At 41.8% G+C, this 16158-nt stretch overlaps 2 protein-coding genes across 6 annotated transcripts; one reads left to right on the forward strand and one right to left on the reverse strand.

Annotated features, from left to right (window-relative positions):
* Positions 1-1364: 1364 nt before the first annotated feature.
* LOC311123105 (BCL2/adenovirus E1B 19 kDa protein-interacting protein 2-like) lies at positions 1365-10498 on the forward strand. Of its 5 annotated transcripts, none has more exons than XM_084158140.1 (10): positions 1365-1633; positions 2216-2311; positions 2459-2532; positions 2630-2869; positions 3186-3392; positions 3581-3683; positions 3789-3920; positions 8801-8887; positions 9172-9270; positions 9807-10498. In XM_084158140.1, the coding sequence occupies exons 2-10, from the start codon at positions 2250-2252 to the stop codon at positions 9829-9831; spliced, it is 1029 nt and encodes a 342-aa protein (XP_084014266.1). In that variant the 5' UTR covers positions 1365-1633; positions 2216-2249; the 3' UTR covers positions 9832-10498. The 5 variants fall into 5 exon arrangements, 4 of the variants coding, with proteins under 4 accessions (XP_084014266.1, XP_084014267.1, XP_084014268.1 ...); XM_084158141.1 differs by having other exon boundaries at positions 1475-1633; positions 2471-2532; XR_014612559.1 differs by having other exon boundaries at positions 1477-1633; positions 9172-9347; positions 9523-10498.
* On the reverse strand, positions 4189-5190 carry LOC311123138 (guanine nucleotide-binding protein G(s) subunit alpha-like). Its single transcript, XM_084158144.1, has one exon. It carries the CDS (start codon positions 5099-5101, stop codon positions 4274-4276), a length of 828 nt encoding a protein of 275 aa, XP_084014270.1. The 5' UTR covers positions 5102-5190; the 3' UTR covers positions 4189-4273.
* Positions 10499-16158: the final 5660 nt, after the last annotated feature.

The raw sequence follows: 16158 nt of genomic DNA on the forward strand, positions 1-16158 counted from the left end.
AATGATGACTTTAAAACAGTGGTGGCTGCATCATGTTATGGGTATGCTTGTAATCGTTAAGGACTGGTGAGTTTTTCAGGATAAAAAAGAAACGGAATGGAGCTAAGCAAAGGCAAAATCCTAGAGGAAAATCTGGTTCAGTCTGCTTTCCACCAAACACTGGAAGATGAATAACCTAAAACACAAGGCCAAATCTACACTGGAGTTGCTTACCAAGAAGATATTGAATGTTAGATAGTGTCCGAGTTATAGTTTTGACTTAAATCTAATTGAAACTCTATGGCAAGACCTGAAAATGGTTGTCTAGCAATGATCAACAACCAATTTGACAGAGCTTGAGGAATTTTGAATAATGGGCAAATGTTGCACAATCCAGGTGTGGAAATCTCTTAAAGGCTTACCCAGAAAGACTCACAGCTATAATCACTGCCAAAGGTGCTTCTACAACGTATTGACTCATGGTGTGAATACTTATGTAAATGAGATATTTATGTATTTCATTTTCAATACATTTGCCAAAATGTCTAACAACATGTTTTCACTTTGACGTTATGGGGTATTGTGTGTAGATGGCTGAAAAAACAAATCAATTTAATCAATTTTGAGTTCAGGCTGTAACACAACAAAATGTGGAATAAGTCAAGGGGTATGAATACTTTCTGAAGGCAATGTATCACACATTGCAGATGGAAAGCAAAGATCAAAGCTGTCAGACAGGCTTTGTCAACTCCAAAGGTCAACCACTATGTTTATCAGTATATGAATGCTTGGCCATTTCTCTTGTTTCTGAACATATTTAATATACATAGGCAGTTTGTGGTGACTGAATGAGGAAATGTTGAAGAAGGGTGTGATTAATAGAAAAATGTAACTACTCAAAATGACAAGAGAAATACTTGTCCCGTGTAGCTCAGTTGGTAGAGCATGGCGTTTGCAACGCCAGGGTTGTGGGTTCGATTCCCACGGAGGGGCAGTATGAAAAAAATAATTTATGCACTCACTAACTGTAAGTCGCTCTGGATAAGAGCATCTGCTAAATTACTAAAATGTGAAATGTTATGGTGCAATGCTGAGCCGGCAAATAATGTGTAGATAGCCAAGGAAGTACCAGGTGCCCAAAACATATTTGGGTACAAAATCTCTTCGGTCAATTTTCTATGGACCTCTCAAATCTACAGTAGACCATACATTTTAGATTCAGAATAGGCATTATGATGTTTGTATGTGTTTTATAGTATAAATAACATTGAGACAAATCATCAATCATGTATGTAATCACTATTTTCAGTCCTGACACTTTTGTTTGATTCGCTGTGATGTCATACAGCCCAGTAGCCTACATTGCATGAATTCTGAACAAGCATGCACATGCATGTTTTCACCCTAAACCGGAGCTAGTGCAGTTAATTCCTGTTGCCGTGGTTACAGGGATGGGCTTGCACTGGCAATAAATACACCACACCTTGACTCTCAGGTGTGGCAATTGTGTCAGCGCAATTGAGGCTTCGTCATGAGTTCAGCAAAGCCATAATGTTTACCTCTTTCACTAAAAAGTTACTCATTGTACAGTTACTGTACTTTTACAAAGACATTGAAAAGTTTGTCGGCCTGTGAACCAAATACCATCAACAAGGTAATGTTACACATTTGTTGCTTTGTATTGTATCTGTACACATGCATTCCTGTCTCAAGTTGTGTTTACCACTTAATCACATGAATCTAACCAAGGCAAACTTGGTGATATTGGTGTGATTTAATGTGTTCTTACTGGTGTAAGGGTATTACATTCTACATTCTACAAATTCTACATTTTCATTATAATACAAGCTTTGAAAAAGAAAGTACAAAATGGTGACAGACAGTGGTTGTTGACAGCCTTGCCTTATATACCGTACTAACTTTATTGCTCTCAATACAACTGAACACTGTGCGTTTTCCACTAGAGGCCAGCATAGGAACAAATCCCTCAGTATCCTATAATTTGGCAGGACTGATCAGACATTAAGTTGTTGGTGTTATAGTATTTTTTGTTTTTACTTGTTACCGTATGTCCATGACATTCATCATTTCTTTTCACACTCTTAAATATAAAAAATATGAAGTTACAGCTAAAGTTGCTCCTGAGTTGTAATAGCTGTTTGGACTTTTAATTTCTCTGGGCCAAATGGTTTGCTGTTACTCTGACAACATCAACTGTGTTCACAACTACTATCAGGAAACTTGGCACCGAGAACCTGCACAGTAACAACATGGAGCCAAGAGAGGAGGAGCAAGAAATGGAGAAGGAGGAGAAGGACATTTACATTCCCAGGTCAGAGGTTATGGTCATCAGACTGAATTGTCTTTGTTATATTATCAATATACCAAATATCCAAACAAGTGTTTTTTCACATTGAAACACCTATATGTAATAAAAATTCCATTGAAATGTCATTGTTGACCACTCTAAACATTGTAGGTCACCTCCCAGGAATGCTCATGGCACAGATGCAGTCTCGGGGAACCCCACATTAGCTGCTGATGAGAGACCAGGTAACACTTCAATTCAAAATGGCAATGTTGTAACATCACAGTCACTATTATAAAGCTCCATATAAATGCAAATCATGAAGATTAAATGTCATGGTAGCCCCGCCTAGCAGCCTGGCTCTGACGGGGCCCCGACCCAGGAAGAAGCGCCTGGTGGCCCCCGCCCTAAGTCTGACGCTGGATCACAGTGACTCGGTGGTGTCCGACGACTATGCCACAGCTGCCCTCTCTCCTTCCCCTGATGACGATGACTTGGGGCTGGACATTGACTTGGATGCCATGGAAACGCCTTCGGACAGCGAGTCCCTCCACTTTCCAGTGCAGGACATGGATTTGGAGGGTGAGAACTGGGTGCAGTGGACAGGACATACTAACAGCCTTTATCTTTGGTCCGTTTCTTCACTCTCACAGGTCCAAGATCAGTCCATGAACTTATTGAACCACCATATTTTTCACATGAGATACACAAATAAGCTATTTTGGGGAATACATAATATATAGCTATTTCCTTTATATATGCTTTGCATTAGGTGATCTTAACCCCATAGATATCATCTATTATAGACAGTACACCCTAACCACTATCTGTCTATGCATTTTGTTATCTACAGTACTGTATGGGAAATTGACCATTGAAACATTATTCCCATTCACAGATGACCTGCTTCGTCTGGGAGTGGCATCACGTTTCCATAAGGCCCGTGGGTCAGTACCAGAGCAGATGGGTGTGGGTTCTCTTGATCAAGACCAGGTAGATAGCCAGGGCACTAGGTGGCGCCGGTTCCGCACGGGAGACCCGCTTCAGGAGAGTCTGGTCAACATGAGTGTATTGGAGCCTTACCTTCGAGTCTTGTCACATGGGGGTGAGTCCACAATCCCAGCACTCACTTGCCTATCTGACATAATGCAAGAATGTGAGCTTGTCTCAGGCTCATGGAATTCGGATAATGTGACCGTTTGATGTGAGATCAACTTGGATGACACAAAGAGCATCTTCACTTATTTTTTGCATATTCATTTTCCCCTCATCCAAATGTTGTTTTCCTTCCAGGTTACTATGGAGACGGGTCTAATGACATCATTGTGTTCTCGTCCTGCTATCTCCCTGAAAACACCATGGAGAACTACCAGCATGTCATGGACAACCTGTTCAGGTGTGAGAGCTAATTGATGAGAAGCCACAGTCTTAGTAAAACACTATCCGAAATGGCTACTCTTCAGGTCGACATTCCTAACCACAGCACCACTAAACATTGCAGGTACGTTGTGGGAACGTTGGACCTGATGGTGGCGGAGAACTACGTCATTGTGTACCTGTGTGCCATGGCCCAGCGCAACAAGCTCCCCACCATTGGCTGGCTCAGAGAGTGTTACACTACCATTGACAGAAGGTTAGTTCTGATTACTCAAATAGGCTTGGTTTGCGGTTCTATTTCATAAAACTATATGCCACAGTGAGTAACAAAACAGTACAAAAGTATTTTAACTCATCAGTCTCTCATGTCAGTGGAGTCTCCAAGTCGTAGGCCACGTTCCAGGCCGAATACATTGCAGTCATGAACTGCGCAGTCAGAGTGCTATATTATATGATGTGGTTAGTGGATATGTTCAACACCTATCCAGGCATTGTGAGATCTGGCAACTGCAATGTAGTTGGCTGGAATGCGGTCAAAGTCAAATCTCAAGTTATTTTATTTTATGCCAAGTAATTAAGTCTCAAGTAATCAAATCGTTGACATTTGTCTCAGTTGGTGAAAAATATGTGTCTCAGTGTCGAAAATCTACCAAACTGGCTATCTCTCAAGACTTTGAAGAAGAGCAGGATGTTTTCCGTTTCGACTGCACAGATGAAAACCAGATGACAATAGTCCGTTTCGTCTTTTTGGCCTGCTGTACTGATCTTCAGAAACTCGTCATGTATGAAGTACTTTGCCCTGGTGACTCGAGGGTCCTCCCCTGGTACTGCTGTTGTATATTCAGGCATAGTGTAGTGTGCAAACTCTGGGAAATACTCGTCCATTTTTGATTTTCCCGCCAAAACCTTCTCTGCTAGAAGGTCCTGTTTGTTCAGTAAGACCCAGACAGGAAGGGTCCTTAGCCACCTGTTGTTCCAGATGATCTTGAAGTGGTTTAGTGCCTCCTGCAGCTGGTTGGTCTGGCTGTCTTCATGCTTCACCATGTCATAGCTGCTGCTGTCCACCACAAAAATAACATCCCACACATCAGCAAAACACTGCATCCACTTTCCGCTTTCGTACTTCTGACCTCTAACATTAGATAAATGAAAATTGATACCGTCCACCACGAAAAATGTCTCAGACGTCCCTGAAGCCTTTTTACTGTTGTTTTGTATAAAATGCATTTTCTCCTCTGCAGTAAGTTCCACATGTAAATATCGCATCTGATTTACTATCGTGCTTTTCCCAGATTCAGCAGCTCCTAACATTAGTAACTGGCGCTGGCAAGTTATTTGGTTATTATGCTTGTCTTCTTGTAGCTGTTTATCAATCCTTTTGTTTGATTCTTTAGGTGCCTTCTCAATACGTTGGTCTTTACTGCACAGACAACCCATATTAACTAAATAATACTAGATTCCTAGGCTTGCCAAAGAAAAAAACCAGAAATACAGAAAAATATATAGATATAATAAGTCTACTTCAGTCTGAGAAATTAAGAAAATGACAGTGTTACAACAGACCCCTTCCTCCCCTAAAATGTCACTCTGGGTCTGACACAGAAAGCATCCTCTGCCCCTCTCAGACGGTTGATTCCTATAACGTTTTCACTGTGAATCCGCAATGAAGTCATCAAGTGTAATGCAAATGTAAATGTTCAGCAATAAGCCTAAATGTAGGCGATGAGTTTTCGAATCGAGATTCCCACGATGTCTTACTGTGGAGCCACACTGAACTTTAGCGGTATTTTCTAGAACCGATTGATTTTCACGAGTAGACCAGAATTCTGACATTCAAAACATTGCAGTTCCGTCAAAGCGCAGCCATGGCTATATGCACTTCCCTTCACCACAGCGATAGTAAAGCAGGTGGAAGAAATATAATTAAAAAGTAAACTTCTGAAACAAATATTTCCACAATTCCACTAAAATGGGGGCATGCGATCATTACATGAAGCTCCTTCCTGATTCGAATGTCTTGCTGTAGCACCATTGCGCAAATTGTTGATTTATATCCTTTATTGCCCAACCTTGTAATTTCCCCTACTCTTGTGAAATATAATTCCGCTTGTGGTAACGTGTTGTTTGTGTTAGGAGTTTGTGTAGAAGCAGAATTATTGTATTGAATATGAAGAGACCCAGGGTGTGGTCCTTAATTAAAGTCTAACTTGCTCTGATATAATCTGGCTGTATGCAAATGAGGGCAAACACTCCACCCAAAACCTGTTGGTTTGTAGTATTCTATGGTCCATCATTATATAACATATTTCAATTTATTCAGCTGGGCAATTTGTTGTATTCATGATATAGTAGTGTTCCTACTCAAAGTCAAGTCAGCCTAGTAGTTAATTAGTCTTGCTAACACCAAACTCTTGAAGTCCTCCTGACTTCAGTCGGGAATGGCTCTTTGATGTTGTTGGCACAATGTGTTGATAATGAAGGGGGCTGTGCTTTTACTGGTTGGCTGTCCTCTGTGTCTTTCTCACTCAAACACCCACATACAGCCCCCTTCCAGTACAAAGTTTGGATTTTCAAATCTAAACAAGGAGAGGTCCCTGATCCACCATCCACCACCGCTGCGCTCTCGTGTAGTAAAACAGAATAGAAGCTACCAAGACGAGTCTCAAGCCATCGAATTTGTGACTCCTCCTGATCTAACTCAAGTCTGCACCTCATTAGGTAATTACTATGTAATTACTATTTAACTATATTATCACAAAGCAATACCAGTAGGCTACTTTTATACCAGTACCAGTACTTTTAATAAAAAAAACGACTTAAAACAGCAGACGGTAAAATAAAGCATAAACCTGCAGTTAAACCTTCAGTAAATATTCCCAAGTAATGCCATGTATACTTTGTATATGTATACAAATTGTGTATGAGAGTTTGAAAGTGCAGTGTAGCAACCATATGTACTTATACAGTATAGGAAGCAACCCACAGCAAGTAGCTGGCAATAATAGTGTCACATTGGGCCTTAGCATCCAACAAGTTAACAAGAGCCTGCTTTGGTACTCCTCCTTCTTCAGCCAGAGGATGGCATCAAAACCAAAGTGTAATTATGAGTTTCCTCCTGACATCCCGCACAGCCAACCTACAGTTCTCAGTCTAGGAGGAAGTAGATTTCATTAATTAGGCACCAAAAGGAAGAAAATGGACTGAAACAATAAAATGGACTGTCCAATATAAAACACTCACATATTCGTTTCTGTTGGAAAACGTTTGAAAACGTTTTACATTGAGTGCCCTAATGGACACGACCTTGTCATGAAAGAGTGTTATTTTTTTCAGGATGGTTACAACAGTGTCCAAATGATTGTGCACAGAATGGCCACTAACATAATCCCTCATATTTCCAGAAAGCTTTGATGCTGTAAACCTCGATCTGGGTCTCCTTAATCCTAATAATGTAACTAAATGTTTGGATCCAGTAAAGTATCAATTGAACTGCAGGAGGAAAAAAGCTGCTAAGACCATTACACTGACCTTGTATGTTGTTGAAATGAATGTCTCAACTTGATTTCCCTTTAAATTATTTATATTATTATATTTATGTATTATATTTATATTATTATATCCCATGTCCCTTTATATTATTTGAATATACTTAGAGTCACATATCAAATATGTGTAAAGAATTATCCAAGAAAAACCCTGCAGGGATTTCTAGAGGATGCCTATAGTTCAGACACACATTTTTTTGTGATATGGTTTTGGACCTTTTCTTTGAACATTTACATTTACATTTCAGTCATTTACCAGATGCCCTTATCCAGAGGGACTAACAGTTACTGCATTCATCTTAAGATAGCTAGGTGGGAGAACAACATATCAGGGGGAAGCTGGTTCCACCATTAGGGTGCCAGGACAGAGAAGAGCTTGGACTGGGCTGAGCAGGTGCTGCCCTCCCATAGGGGTGGGAGGGCCAAAAGACCAAAGGTGGCAGAACGGAGAACTCAGGTTGGGGTGTAGGGTTTGAGCATAGCCTGAAGGTAGGGAGAGGCAGTTCCTCTTGCTGCTCCATAGGAAAGTACCATGGTCTTGTAGTGGATGCGGCCTTCGAATGGAAGCCAGTGGAATGTGTGGAGGAGCGGGGTGACATGGGAGAATTTGGGAAGGTTGAACACTAGGCAGGCTGCAGCGTTCTGGAGAAGTTGCAGGGCACAAGCCAGGTCCAGACGGGAGATGACAAGTGCCTGGATTAGGACCTGCGCCGCTTCCTGTGTGAGGTAGTGTCGTACTCTACGGATGTTGTAGAGCATGAACCTGCAGGAGCGAGTCACTGCTTTGATGTTTGCAGAGAACGACAGGGTGTTGTCCAGGGTCACGCCAAGGTTCTTTGCACTCTGGGAGGGTGACACGGTGGAGTTGTCAACCATGATGGAGAGGTCTTGGAGCGGGCAGGCCTTCCCCTGGAGGAAGAGCAGCTCCACCTTGTTGAGGTTGAGCTTGAGGTGGTAGGCCGACATCCAAGCTGAGATATCTGCCAGCGACGGTACAGCTGCTGACACGACCGCCGCTTAAAGCTGCTGCTGAAAAAACAGGGGACACTGAAGTACTAACATCATAGTTTTTTACATAGCATGCCAAGTTCACAGTGTTTAAGAGGCAGTTTCCCAGACAAGATTAAGTGTTTGTGGATGAAAAAGCACTTTCAATAGTTCTACATTGAGCATGCTTTTCAGTCCAGGAGTAGGGCTCACCTGTGTCTGGAAAACTGCCATTACAGACATGTTTCTTTGTGATGTTTTCTCCACCAATAGAGCTAGTGTTTTGACACCTGACCATGTCTAGCCAACTTCCCCTCTCACTTCCTGTTGTCTGACTTGGCCCATGTAAGTGAGAGAGGTAGAACCCTTATTTAGCAGTTTGCGCCTGTCTGGGGAGTCACACAGACTGGGCCCCAAAGAACCTCTGGAGGCACTAAAGTAACCTTTGGTAGAGATACGTGTCTTATGAAGGGGTTTAAACTGTCAATCATGGTGATGTGAGAGGTGTGTGAGAGAGGTAGTGTAAATCTACAGTAGATATACTGACAGATTGAACAAACAACTGTTACCTTTACTCTTACACTTTATTCTGTTTCTCTCGTAGGTTGAGGAAGAATCTGAAAGGTCTATACATCGTCCACCCGACCTGGTACATCAAGGCCCTGATCACCATCATCAAGCCCTTCATCAGGTTAGGGCCACCATCCCCTGAGACACCAAGTCCAGTCTGTCAGGGTTGCTGCTGTTGTTGTTGTTGTTGAGTCAATGGGCCCTGTTACTCCATGAAGCAAAAGGGAGAACTATAGAACAATGGCCATAGCACTGTTAGAGCAGCTACCCTGATCTTGTAGCTGTAAGAGTACAAATCTTAATTGTATATATGTGATGCTGTGCACTACTGTATCTTTATTTTTTACATGTTGGCTCTGTGTCGTCACATAAAACTAATGGCTTCCGATCCCGTCATCCTCACAGCTCCAAATTCAGTCGCAAGCTTCAGTTTATCGACAGCCTTTGGGAGCTGTCCCAGCACATCCCTGTTGAGCTTGTGCAGATCCCCGACTGCGTCAGACAGTGAGTGACACCATCATACTCTCTCATGCCACGTTCAAAACAACTGGGAACTTGGAAATCTCCGACATCCGACTTCAGTGCATTCAAGACAACTGGGAACTTGTAAAAAAAATGAGCTCCGACTGGGAAATATATTTTTGAACAGTCATCCAACTCAGAATTCCAAGTCGGGAACTCAGGTCTCTTTCTAGAGCTCCTAGTTTCCGACCTTAAGATCACTGACTTGACCTAGTTTTTTTTCAGAGTTCCCAGTTGTCTTGAAAGCACCATCACACATTCACAATAAGCTACATGAATGAACCCATAAATGGGAAAGCCCATCACCTCATATGTGTATTATGTGACTAATATCTGGTTATTCTTAATCACTCTTTGGCTACCATTGCGCAAATCAAAGTATTCATTTCAAAGTACTTTTTTGCATAACAGAAAGAAAACAGTGAGACCTTCTATTATGATGGTTCATGAAAATGTATTGGCTGTGTTTATGTATTTATTGTTTTTCAGTCCAGTTCAATCTATTTCCATTCACACAGGTTTGACGAGAATATGAACAGCTGACACGCTCAAAATGTTGATCTGGACCACAGTGTAAGGTACATGAAGCCAAAACAGTGGACTACAAAGGCTCAAATCTGGCAACCAATGACTTGACACTGAGGATGAACCTGGCTGCCCAATCTAACATAAGTTGTCCTATGAGACAACTTTAACCAAAGTATCTGTTGAAGGACCACAAGTAGATACAGTGAGCTCCAAAAGTATTGGGACTGTAACCACGTTTCCATCCACAGTTTTTATGCGATTAAAGTCATACCATATTTTTAAAAATGACAGTTGATGGAAACAGGAAGTTTCGGTACAATTTTATAAATGCCGACAGATAATTTGTTCGTTCGACCTGGTGGGATATTTTTGTGTTGGTTAAATTAATTATGTGAGAAATGGCGGTGGAAACGCCTTCATTCACAAATATTGATATAATAACCATCATATCGAAGTAAATTTGGAGTCACACGATGATATGGGGTGTGGGCCTCCCACTTCAACTCGGGAAACCATACAGTTTATTAGGCTACAGATGAAGTGATGATGAACTCCACAGGGTGGTGAAAGTGCACTGTGATCTTGATTCTCCTTTCCAATAAATATCGAGGGTCTTATTCTGGTAACATGATGATCAGTGCTTGACTGCCATTTTTGACAAATAAAAATATTCTCACTCTTATCCATAATAATCTCATCATGTAGATTTAAAACCAATTTATGCTGGCACGGCAAATGCGATTCTTACAGAGGATGTGAAGCAATTGCAGAGCCTCTGAAGGCTTGTGGAGGCCAAATCGAGCTCTGTACCGCATCGCTGTGCGCCTCCCAACATTTGTGACAGTGCAGAGGGCTCCGTATAGCTCCGTATTGACATGATTGGCTGACGGTAGATGGGGGCGGGAGGTCCTGTATCAACACAATAATATTATTTAAAAACATATACACTGAGTATACAAAACATTCCATGACATAGACTGACCAGATGAACCCAGTTGAAAGCTATGATCCCTTATTGATGTCACTTGTTAAATCCACTTCATTCCGTGTAGATGAAGGGGAGGAGACAGGTTAAAGAAGGATTTTTAACACTTGAGACATGGATTGTGTATGTGTGCCATTCAGAGGGTGAATAGGCAAGATACAATATTTTAGTGCCTTTGAACGGGGTATGGTAGTAGGTGCCAGGCGTACTGGTTTGTGTCAAGAACTGCAACGCATCTTGGTTTTTCACACTCAACAGTTTCCCGTGTGTATCAACAACGGTCCACCACCCAAAGCAAATCTAGCCAACTTGACACAACTGTGGGAAGCATTGGAGTCAACATGGGCCAGCATCACTGTGGAATGCTTTCGACACCTTGTAAAGTCCATGTCCCGACAAATTGAGGCTGTTCTAAGGGCAAAAAGGGGGGTGAAACTCAATATTAGGAAGGTGTTCCTAATGTTTGGCATGCTCAGTGTACATTGTTAAGTGTGTTCAGGTGTGTTGGCTGCGCCCACTAATTGGCCACACCTGATCTTAGTGAGTGCTCGTTTCCTTTGAAATGGACCACCATCCTGGTGGTGCAGTGGAGTAATTCCATGCATACGGAACATCACAGGTTTGAATCTCACTGATGCCGTGCCACAATAAAAAAAGAAATGTGTTTGCATGGTTAATTAAGCAAATGAATATCCATGTGTCCAATCTGTTCTTGGAGTTTGTTAATGTAAGCTAGCAGTGTTATTAAGTCTTATTGAAACATGTTCTCAGAATGTTATTTAATTACTTTCAAATAACCTATAATTTCTGTTCTCAGAACGTTATTAAAACCTCCCAGGAAAACTTTCACAGAACCATAGTAAAACATCCTCAGAACCTCCCTGCAACCTCCCAGAACAGTCGAAATGTTCACTTCCATTCTCAGAACCAGTTTTACTGGTCAGGAAATGTATGGATTCGTTCCCAGAACCAATGAGAAACCAAAGACTTGCGTTCCCACAACTTCCAAGGAACCAAGTGTGCTAGCTGGGAAGCAACCTGTCTTAAATTAATCATCATTGACCATTATTGCTTAAATTACACTGAACAAAAATATAAACGCAACATGCAACAATTTCAAAGATTTTACTGAGTTACAGTTCATATAAGGAAAAATAAGGAAAATTAATTAATTAGGCCCTAATCTATGGATTTCACATGACTGGGAATACCGATATGCATCTGTTGGTCACAGACACCTTAAAAAAAAGGTAGGATAAGAAAACCAGTCAGTATCTGGTGTGACCACCATTTGCCTCATGCGGCACGACATCTCCTTCGCATAGAGTTGATCAGGCTGTTGATTGTGGGCTGTGGAATGTTGACCCAATCCTCTTCAATGGCTGTGCGAAGTTGCTGGATATTGGCGGGAACTGGAACACGCTGTCATAAACGTTGATGTCTGGTGAGTTTGCAGGCCATGGAAGAACTGGGACATTTTCAGCTTCCAGGAATTGTGTAGAGATCCCTGCAACATGGAGCCGTGCATTATCATGCTGAAATATGAGGTGATGGCGACGGATGAATGGCACGACAATGGGCCTCAGGATCTCGTCACGGTATCTCTGTGCATTCCAATAGCCAAATTGCAATTCTGTTCATTGTCCGTAGCTTATGCCTGCCCATACCATAACCCCACCACCACCATGGGGCACTCTGTTCACAACGTTGACATCAGCAAACCGCTCGCCCACACGACGCCATACACGCTGTCTGCCACCAGTTGAAACCGGGATTCATCCGTGAAGAGCACACTTCTCCAGCGTGCCAGTGGCCATCAAAGGTGAGCATTTGCCCCCTGAAGTCAGTTACGACGCCGAACTGTAGTCAGGTCAATACCCTGGTGAGGATGACGAGCACGCAGATGAGCTTCCCTGAGACGGTTACTGACAGTTTGTGCAGAAATGATTTGGTTGTGCAAACCCACAGTTTCATCAACTGTCCGGGTGGCTGGTCTTAGAAGATCACGCAGGTGAAGAAGCCAGATGTGGAGGTCCTGGGCTGGCATGGTTACACATGGTCTGCTGTTGTGAGGCCGGTTGGACGGCTTATGGTAGAGAAATTAACATAAAATTATCTGGCAACAGCTCTCGTGGACATTCCTGCAGTCAGCATGCCAATTGCACTCTCCCTCAAAACATGATACATCTGTGGCATTGTGTTGTGTGACAAAACTGCACATTTTAGAGTGGCCTTTTATTGTCCACAGCACAAGGTGCACTTGTGTAATGATCATGCTGTTTAATCAGCTTCTTGATATGCCACACCTGTCAGATGGATGGATTATCTTGGCAAAGGAGAAATGCTTACTAACAGGGATGTAAACAAATTTGTGCACAGAATTTGAGACAAGATTTTTGTGCATATGGAACATTTCTGGGATATTTTATTTCAGCTCATGAAACATGGGACCAACACTTTACATGTTGCGTTTATATTTTTGTTCAGTGTAGTTGACTGACTTTATGATGGAAGCATCAGCTTCATTTTTGTCCTAATAACTTAACTTTCTCAAATGTTTGTCTACCAACAGAAAACAATATGCTTGTAAATATCTCAGCAAATCCATTGGAAATACATCTACGGCACTTAGATTATACTTTCTCAAAACTTTAAATTCCAAGTTTACCAAATTGGATTCGGCCAATGTCTGCTGTATATTCCTATAAATAGGAAACTAGTCCATGTGATAGACACGTTTATGAATAAACCCCACTGTCTTGTGCTCAATTTAATTATCTCGAACCAGCACTCAATAGAACCCCTTATACACTGTGACTTGTTTTCCAGTACAGGAGGGAATGTGTTGTTTTTAGGAGCTCTGTTGGGTACAGAGGGAGGGTGTTTGGCCTCTACCCGCTTCCTCCCCTTCCACACAGCACTTAATAAAGGAAACAGAGGGAGGGATAGAGGGCGGGCGGGATGGATGGAGAAAGAGGGAGGGTGTGGGGGATTTGGCCCAGAGCGCAGAAGGTGAGATTGGCTGTGCGGACCCACCGGATGCACAGGAAAAGGACCCTTACAGGGAGAGGAAGTGAGGTAGCTGTGGGAAAACTCAATAAACAGGAACAGAGAACAGTGTATGAAGTGTGAGTCTGGGGCCAGGCTGATGTTTACGGTGTCGAGTACGAAAAGTGACAGAGAACTGCTGTTTGTTAGGGAAATCAGGCACGGTAGATCCCATCTACACTGTATGAAAAACAAGTCCAAAGTTTGAGTCATTCAGTCTTTAAAATAGGTGTTTTGAATCTAGAGAGAATTTACTGATGTTTGCCACTTTCTTTACTGTGCATGCATCAATATTTGTTTTCAAGCCCTTGATTAGAAAAACATGGAATACTGTTCTGGGTTGTATACAGAGTAGATGGTTAGTTTGAGATTGTATCTCATTATTGGCTTGCGTTTTCAATGTCCGTATGTGGTATTAAACACATTTGCAAACACACTTCTATATGATAAATGTCTGTGCATGTGTCAAACGAATGCACACAAATTTTGGCTCCTTTAATCCAGTGGTTCTCATCTGGTTTTGCCTCGGGAGCCACATTTAACCAGATTGTCTCAGTCACGACCCAATATTCGCATCACGAAAAACAATCGGCAAAATACAATCTGGAAAACTATTTTTAATGCTATATTGATAGTAAATGTAGCAATTATATGACAAGGGAACAACATTCCCACCTCTTTCATTGACAATAATAACATTTTACATTTACATTACATTTTAGTCATTTAGCAGACGCTCTTATCCAGAGCGACTTACAGTTAGTGAATACATATATTTTTATTTTATTTATTTTTTTATACTGGCCCCCCGTGGGAATCGAACCCACAACCCTGGCGTTGCAAACGCCATGCTCTATCAACTGAGCTACATCCCTGCCGGCCAGTCCCTCCCCTACCCTGGACGACGCTGGGCCAATTGTGCGCCGCCCATGAGTCTCCCGGTCGCGGCCGGCTGCGACAGAGCCTGAGATTCAAACCAGGATCTCTAGTGGCACAGTTAGCACTGCGATGCAGTGCCTTAGACCACTGCGCCACTCAGGAGTTTTACCCATATTGTTGATGAAGAAAGTTAAACTCACTGGTTTGAGACCACAAAATCAATCAAAATAGTGCTGCTAATATCTTTATATTGAAAATACTTTGAAGAATAATGGTTCAGATTCAATTCTAAAAAAATAAGTTCATTATAATTTCTACACATGTTCTACCTGGTTTAAGTCGTTTAAATTCAGACTGGAATATTTTCCATTGTAAAAAACAAAAACAATTATTACTATTTTTAAAACAGTTGGAGACATTACAGCATGTCCATTACTTGGGCTGTAAAACAGGACCTGCAGTACAGCAAGTGCAGCAGTGGCTCAGTAGTCTGATAACTACCATCAGTCATTGTGTCTGCGGATTGTGTAAGATTCATTACAGAACCACCACTACTAGTCGTTATTTGGAGGCCCGATATAAACAGCCCATGTTATATATTAACCAACCGGCCCAACTTCTCATGCTGAAATGCAATGAAAAGGAGCTCTTATCTTGTTCCAGGCCCGATCTGATCTGCCGGCGGCCTTTAGTGTAATCAAGAAGCACAATGGGCCATAGATTTCCTTCATTCTTGCGATGGGCTTTTGCTGGGCTCTGCCAAGGACACGTGTGTGTGTGTGTGTGTGTGTGTGTACAGTGGCGTGCATGCAGCCAAGGCCCGAGACTGTTGGCTATGCCCAATGTTTTATATAGGAACAGAGTCCATTGTTAAAGAGGAAGTAGAGTGTTGTTGAAGGTTTAATATCCTCTAAAAAAAAACATTGAAGAGTGACGGGCGAGAGAAGCTGAAAACCTTATGGTGAGGACAGGAGAGAAATCACTGGGCAAAACAAAAAACATTATTATAGGGTAGGTCCCGTGTGGCTCAGTTGGCGCTTGTAAAGCCAGGGTTGTAGGTTTGATTCCCATAGAGTATGGAGAAGAAAAAAAAGTATGAAAATGTGGTCACTGTAAGTCTGCTAAATGTAAATATAATGTACAATTGCTTAGGTGCAAAAGAGATTCCGATATAATGGGCAAATAAATATGAAATTCTGGGGAAAGTATCACACTGAGCAGTTGAACATGTGGTGACGTGTATGTGGTCTACTTTTTACATTTAGTCTCCGATGGTTCAGTTGAAAGTTTAGAATGCTGTCAACCTTCAAAAACTTTTAACGAACATTTCTAAACCTATATAGTCTGTCTTTATTGGACAAACTGGAAATAGTAAGTGATGATACTTCATGGTTCCCACACTAATTTACTTTCAAGTGAAATATATTTCT

This window comes from Coregonus lavaretus (genome assembly GCF_964263955.1).
Source record: "Coregonus lavaretus genome assembly, chromosome: 3".
NCBI classification, from domain to species: Eukaryota; Metazoa; Chordata; class Actinopteri; order Salmoniformes; family Salmonidae; genus Coregonus; species Coregonus lavaretus.